The sequence below is a fragment of the Emydura macquarii genome, unplaced genomic scaffold (assembly GCF_026122565.2).
Source record: "Emydura macquarii macquarii isolate MOO-44397 ecotype Brisbane River unplaced genomic scaffold, CSIRO-AGI_Emac_v2 contig_306, whole genome shotgun sequence".
Classification (NCBI taxonomy): domain Eukaryota; kingdom Metazoa; phylum Chordata; order Testudines; family Chelidae; genus Emydura; species Emydura macquarii.
The window spans coordinates 14,227,321-14,234,795 of record NW_027130443.1 but is presented as its reverse complement, the minus strand read 5'-3'; the positions used below and the strand labels follow the sequence as shown (position 1 = coordinate 14,234,795).

General features: G+C 62.0%; 1 protein-coding gene across 1 annotated transcript; it reads left to right on the top strand.

Moving 5' to 3' along the window:
• Positions 1-552: 552 nt before the first annotated feature.
• GDF15 (growth differentiation factor 15) lies at positions 553-6,633 on the top strand. Its single transcript, XM_067560848.1, has 2 exons — positions 553-859; positions 4,255-6,633. Exons 1-2 carry the CDS (start codon positions 553-555, stop codon positions 5,037-5,039), a joined length of 1,092 nt encoding a protein of 363 aa, XP_067416949.1. The 3' UTR covers positions 5,040-6,633.
• The last annotated feature ends 842 nt before the right edge of the window (positions 6,634-7,475 follow it).

The following is a 7,475-nucleotide window of genomic DNA, read 5'->3' as shown; positions in this document are numbered from 1 at the left end:
GTTATTTTCTCCAAACTGGTTTGCCTGGCTGCACTCCCGCAATCCTGCACCAGATGCAGCCCCGAGAGGGCTCCCCTAGTCCCTGGCGAACACACCAGGTCAACTGAGAGAAGGGGACGTGGAAGGCAAATGTTTCGCTCCAGGAGCTGGCCATGGAGAAACATCTCTTGGTTCTTAGTCATTGCTGCTGTCTCCATAGCTGCAAAACAGATCACAAATAATCAGGCCTGAGTGCTGTCAAAGTTCTCCCATAAAATTCCAGCCAAGTACCTTGAATGGGAGAGTGGCTCTTCCACTACCGCTGATCTTCCCCAGGCCGGGAGATGGGACATGCTCCGGCTGCATCTGTGTTTACTTCACCCAGTGACGTAAGGCAGAGTGAGTGGTGGGCGTGGAGGGATGGGGAGGGCAAGGTTCAGCTCACTATAAAGCCAGGTCTGGTCCATTTCATTCATTTCCCTCCCAGAGGTTGATGAAAGCTGCCTGTCTATCGCCTTCTATAAATATAGCCCGAAATTGCACAACCTCCGCCACCGCCTGTGCTGTTGCACAATGCAGCGTTCCTTGCAGGACCTCAGGTACGCTGCCACCTGCCTGCTGCTGCTCCTCTGCGGCGTGGAACTGCGGCCGCATGGATGGGACGAGCACGGGCTTCAGCTCGAAACAATCAAAAGGGGCATCCTGGACCGACTGGGGATGCAGAAACCCCCCGTGTTGCGGCAGAAGCTGGACCAGGACGGGGTCAGGAGAGCGCACCGGCTCTACAGAGAGAAACTCACCCAGCTGAGGGGGAATCGGAGCAGGGAAGACAGCCAGGCAGCAGCCCCAGCCAGGATGCTTCACATCCTGACTCCAAAGCGTAAGTGAAACCAAACGAGAAGAAAAACTTCTGAACCGTGAGAACAGGAGGCCAATGGAACAAGCAGCTTCGGCCGGCCATGGAAGCTCCTTTGCTGGAGGTTTTCCAAGGGAGGCTGGATAGCCATCTGTCTGGGATGGTTTAGACCCAACAACCCCCGCCTATTGGCAGGGGTTGGACTAGATGGCCCTTGCTGTCCCTTCTAGCCCTGTGTGTCTGTCTTTCTGAAAGAGCAGCGAGCAGCCCCAGGCTGCTGGGTCGGGCCCTGGCTTCAGTTTCTTTCTGAGCAGTGGGGTGACCTTTCCAAGGCGCTGACCTGCCCTTGGCTCTCCTCCTGCGGCGCTTATGAAAACTCTGCCCCTGGCCCTGGGCGTGCAGAGGAACCTGCCTGCGGCACCTGGGAGCTAGGGCGAGGGCTGCATTGGTCCCCGGGGCCAGGCTGGGCTCCAGCAAAGTGGGCCATGGCCATAAGTGGGTACCGAGCTGGGCCTGGCCCGGCCCAGTACAGAGCCAAGGTGGAAGTTAAACCCCCTTGCTCAGCCCAGCCCCCAACACCCCCTCACTGCATGCGAGTGCCGCTCGAGGTTGGTGTCCCAGCAGGTGGGAGATGGCAGCCGGGAGTTCAGGACTTTACCAGCCCCCCAGGTGCGTAATGCAGCCGATTCAGGAGAAGCATGGCTCCAGCCCCAGGCTGGTGTGAAAATTCTCAGCTGCCTGGAGCCCTGGCACGTCAGAGGGGCTGGCGTTCGGTAATGCCCACTGTGCCTGGTTCTAGCTGCATGTGCCCAAGGGACTTGCCTAGGGGCTTTTCACACATGGCTGGGGGAGCAGGGACAGGCTGTGTGGTAGGGGGCTGCATAAATCCCCACTCGGGCTCCCAGCTGTCTGCTAAGTTGCTGCCATCGCTGCTGAGACAGGGACTCCACACAGACAAACCAGCCAGCCCCCGGCCCCTCTCCTTCAACACCATTGCTCCTGTGTACGCTGATTGCACGGGGGGGCGTGTGCGCGTGAGTGCCCAGCTGGGCCTGGGCCTCTGGCTGCTGCCACAATCCGGATAAGAAGAAATGTGGTGAGGGTCCCGCCACCCTGATCCCCACAGGCCTGACAGGTGGGACTTTGCCCACTCCTTGTTTTCCCAGGTGCCTGGAGCACACACGAGGTGCAGGGTCTCTTCCTAGCAGGGCCCTGGGTGGTCAGGGTCAGGCAGCCCTGCAATGCAGCTGCTAGAGTGAGTGCCTTTCCCGAGGCTGACCTCCTGGGTGCATGTGGTCTCTGACCTCGGCCTGCTTCCCTTTGCAAATTGCTCCCAGGTTGGAGAAGCGGCAGAGGGGCTGGGGCGGATTCACACGGAAGTAGCTGCAGCCGCTGAGAAGCCTTTTCCTTTGATGGCTCCACCTGCTCCACACTGACCCTGCTCCTGCAGAGTGGGGCCAGCCGGCAGCTCTGATGCCGGAGCTTTGCAGTGACGCTTGCTTTGCTCATTCAAACTAGCCAGAAGCAACTTGATCCTGGCTCTCCAGTGGCAGGGCCCGTTAGTCAGGGAGGCAGCTGGAGTGTTGGGTCCCAAGACGCATCTGCATGTTCAGCTGGTTCCCCAAAGGTTTTCAGGACGTTTGGCTTAGAAACAGCAAGTGGCGGGGCCTGGACTCTGCCTTGTCTCTGGGACTTCCCATTTCCCTGCAGAACACACAGATGCCGAGAAGGGGCCAGTTCGAGACTCTTTCAGTTTCTGTTTCTCTGCCTGGCTACGCTCCTGGGATGTTTTGTTTTACTTAACGGCAAGGGGCTTTGTGACAATCTCGGCTGGGATGTAGATACAGAAAGGCAGGCAGTTTCCAGGGGCCCAATGAGCTGGGCCTGAGAGTGGCTGGCTGGCACTGATGGAGGGGGCTGGGAGCAGAGAGCCGCCAGGCGGCCTGCAAGCATGAAGGCAGATGAAAAGCCTCCAGCAATCTATTATTAAACCCCCGGATTTGGGGTCTGATCCATGGTTTCTGTACGTCTCAGGCTGGCGATGCTCCCGCAGCCAGGAAAGGCAGCGGCGGGGCAGGGGATAGCGAAGGGACCAGGGTTTTGCAAACCTCTCTGCCAGACTGGGCCAGGTCTTGCTCTCCCCACCTTCCCCCTGTCAGAGTGTGGGACAGGATTAGAGGGCCCCCCTGGGAGTGAGGAAAAGCCTGGCTTGCGCTGGATGGTCCCACGGTTACTGCATGGGGCTGGGGGGCTGGCTCCTGGGGGGTGTTCCCGGCTCTGCCTCAGAGGTGCAGTAAGCTGGGTCCGGACGCTTGGCTGGCCTGGTCTCAGAGGTGCTGAGTGCCTCTGACTCCCATGCACTGGCCAGGGACCTCGCTCGAGGACTCCGTCCCACGCAGCCAGCCAGCAAAACCCCCACGTGGCATCCAGGCCGTGTGCTGAGTTTTCTGGCACGCGCCGGCGTTGCCTTATGCAGCCCCAGCGGTAGGATGCAGGGGCCGCTGGCCTGGCGAGGCAGACGATACGCACAGCCAGGGTTAAAGCGTGTCCTCCCGCCAGTGCCGGCCCGGCTGCTCCTGCCGTGCGTGCAGAGCAGAGCCAGCTTAGGGGCGCTGGGCGCGTTCTGCCAGGGCAGCCGTAGCCAGTCTGGTGTCGCTGCTCCTGCGCGTGGCTCGGCTCGTGCATCAAAGCTGTGAACCATCAGTCTCTTGACAGCAGAGCTGCAGCTCTCTGCTGAGGCTGGGTGCGGGGCAGGCTCCCACATGAGCGGGTGAAGAGGGGCACTGGGCTCCCCTTGCTAGCTGGGCGTTAGGGGCTCCCATTTGCCTGAAAGGTGTTTAACCCAGCCTGGCTCTCCCCGCCCCAGCTACCGCATAGCTTCAGCTGACAGCCGGGCCCTGCCTGGGCGAGTGGCAGTGGCTGCACATTTCCGACCTGTGCCAGCAAAGCAGCGTGTGTGACACAGGCTGGGGGGCCGGGGCGTTATTTACAGCTCTGCCACAGACTCTCTGCCTCAGTGTCCCCAGCTGTAAAATGGGGCTTGTGACACTTCCCTGCTGCCCAGGGCTGCGGTGAGGATACAGGTATTAATGTCGTGGTGCTGGGCGAAGAGCTGGAAAGCAGCTGCCAGAGCGGGCACGCGGGGAGCCCCCGGGCGGGACATCAGGGAGCTCTGCGCGCACAGCGGAGTCCTGCGTCCCCACAGCTGCACTGCGAGCACCTGGGAGTTGTGCACAGGGTGCGTAGGTGCGCACTCTGCACGTCGCACTGCCAGGGCCTGGCTTGCACAGGCACTTGTGCCCACACGGCACACGCCTGGGGCAATCGCAGATGGTGCCAGTGGCGGGGGCAGTTCATAGCAGCTCCCGAGAGGTGCTGGTGAAAGGCCCCCGTTAACCCTGCGCCTCCTTTCTCTGCAGTGGAGCGCCGGATGGAAGCTCCTGCTGGCCGTGAGGACGCCCACGGCAGGTACCGGTACGCGCTCATGCTGTCCAGGACCGAGGCCTTCCACCCGGGGCTCCACGTGACGAGGGCTGAGCTGAGACTCTTCGACCAGCGTCTCGGCCCTCAGGATGTCTCCAGGCTCAATGGCTCCTGGCCTTCTCGAGTCGCGCTCTACAAGCTGACGGAGCCGGGGCGCCCCACGCTCCTGCGTTCCCAAGCACTCGACACCTCAGCCCTGAGCCTGGACCTGGGGGATGCTGTCCGGCAGTGGGCAGCCGGCTCCGAGCAAAGACTCCACCTGGAGCTGGTATTTGCTGCAGACGTTTCTGCCTTTCTGGCCACCAAGCGAACGGGCCAGGGGCCTGCGGTGCTGAGCCTCGAGGTGGAAACACAGGCACGGGTGGACTCCAGGACGAGGAAAGCCAGGGCGCTGGACGAGGAATGCAGAAAGAGCGAGGGGAAATGTTGCCTCAAGTCCCTCAAAGTGTCATTCCAGGATATCGGCTGGTCCGACTGGGTGATCGCCCCCAACAGCTACTACATGAAGTTCTGCGAGGGGGCTTGCCCTCACAACTACAAGCCGGCCAGCATGCACGCCCAGATCAAAGCCCAGATGCACACCTTGTCCAAAGTGACGCCGGCCCCCTGCTGCGTGCCGGCGGCTTACGACCCCATGGTGCTCATGCACTACAACAGCGACGGGAGACTCGTCTCCACCCTCTTCGAGGACATGCTGGTCACCAAGTGCCACTGTGCCTGAGGGCGCTCAGAGCCCCCGCAGCGTGGCCGGCCGTGACCCATGGAGAGGAGCTCGGTGGAGCGTGGCCCCGTTACCAAACGCTGCCCCACCCCAGCTCCCGGCCACAGAGGCCGTTACCTGCTAGTCCCAGAGCATAGCAGAGAGAGGCAGCCCCTGCCGGTGCTTCTCAAAGACATCCCGTCTCATGCAAACATCCCCCGGGTGCAATGGGGGGGGCGTGTTTACAGTCATTCCCCTGGCAGCCAAGGCCCTCTCCAGGCAGCGGGGCCCGTTCCGCTGGCTGCTAGTTCGGACACCTGGAAACCAGGCCTGTTCACTTCGAATTCTCCCTGTATCCTGCTCAGCTGTGAACGGGCTGGGTGTGGCTCCAGGTGCCCCTAGGGCAGCCTTGTCTGGTCCAGCGCGGTCACCGAGGGCCGGTCCCAGCAGGGTCACCTCCCGATGCACCGTGGTAACTTAGCCCGCCTCTTCCCCCTCATTATTTAAACGAGTATGTGACTGGCTAGATAGGTTCTGCCTCCCGTAGCTAGATCCACCCTGAATGCAGGTTTCGGCTGCTCTGCTCCCCACCTAGGAAATGTGCACTGTTGGTAGAGGTGATTTAGACACCCCTTATTTATTGTAACTTATTGTGGGTTATTGCGAGGGGGGGGTCCTGGGTTGGTATATTTATAAAAAGGCGTTGCTGTAATAGCAGAAACCAATAAACGTCTCAGCGAAAAGGGCCGGCTGTGGTGCGCGCCTTTCCCGGATAGCCGCACGGCCCGGCCTGCTTCTGCCACTGCCAAGCGAAGGGCAAAATCCTCCCTGCAAAGAGCTCTCTGTATCTACCAAGCTAGGCACTTCTGCTCCACCCCCACGCCCCCCTTCCACCTTCCTCTTCTCGCAGGGACGCCCCGCAGGGCCAGGCAGGCCTGGGCCATTCTGGTGGGCGCTGAGCAGGGCCCGTGGGTTGTTCGCTGGGAGCTGCACTCACGCCTCGCAGGCCAGCGGCTGGGAACAACTTGCAGCCCAGGCTGCCCCGGGAGCGAACGCCTCTCGTGCCGGGGCCGGGGCCTGAGCCGTCCGTTCTCCTGAGCGAGGACAGGCTTGTCCCAGCCAGCCGCAGGGCGATGGGCGATGGCTCCACCTTGCTCCCCACCCCGGAGCCCCTGGCTGCATCTCGTAATCCCTGCTACCCTGCGGCTGAAAGCGCTAATGCAGGCGGCTCCTGTGCTCTGGGATTGCTCCTTCTGTCCAGAGGTGCAACCTGCCTGCCACTTGCCCTCCCCCACTCTCTGATCTTGGGGGTCCTGGTTCCCATAAGGCTGGAGGACCCCTCCCCCATGGGGCGCTGGCAGAGAGACCTTGCACGGGGGGAATTCCACCCTGGGGCGCCCACCCTTCCCTGCGATCCAGGAACCTGCGGTGGTAATTCCCACGCCTCCAGCTGACGCGGCTCCCAGTCCTCAGCAGCTGTCCTCCCGGAAGGTCGTGTTCGCTTGCGATGAAAGCGCCGCGCGTCGGCAGCGTTGTTCTGCAGGCAGTAACTGCCCCGGTGCCCGACCCAACAGCTCTGTGAGCCGGTTGCCGCTTGACCCCTTGCTGGGCAGCTGAGAGCCGCTTCTGCGCCCACCACTGGGCAGGGCCTCCACCCGCTGGGGCTGCAGCCGGCAGTGCTGGGGAGGCCGCGTCAAGGGAAGATTTGTGCCGGCGAGGAGAGCAGTGAAAGTGGGCTGGGGTCAGAGTGGTTCTCGTGCTCTGGAGCCAGGCCTCGGGTCTACTCTCTTCTCCCAGCACAGGCAGCAGCCGGCGTTTCCCCACGTACGCTGCCCCCGTGCTAGCTAGGTGGGCTCACTTCCAGGCAGCGAGCGGGCAGGTTGGCTTCCTTGCCTGCCATTTGGCCCTGGGCCCGCTGCCTTAACCCCTAGGGTTCAGCCTTCCAGGTTATCCCCCCCTTCGCTTGTCGGTGGGTCACTCTTTCTGCCTCCCCTGGCGTCCCTCCCTGTCCCATCCCCTAGCAGGGCAGCATCACGCCCGTCACGTCACTGCCCGCTTCCCAGCACCTTGGCTCTCGGAAGCCACCGATGAGGAGGGGCAGGGCCAGCCTTACATGGACAACGCGTTGTGAGTCCCGATGACTCGGCCGCGGCGAGAACCATGCCAGTCCCCGCCCACCTCCGGTGCAGGAAGGTGAGTAATCGCTGGGTGAGTCGTCCTGGAAACTTTGATTTGTTTGTGTCCTTGAAATTGCGCTGCCACTTTGCATGCAGCCTTGACCTGCCGCACGCCAAGGCTGACGCTTTCCAGATAGCAGAGCAGGGCTGAGGGAAGGCGTGAGCCAGCCAGCTGCCTGGGCGGGGGCGGGATCCCGAACTGGCTGGCAAAGCGCCATAGCAGGTGAGGTGGGAAGCACGTGGGCCGACCCGGCACTTGTAAGGACAGCCAGAGAGTGCG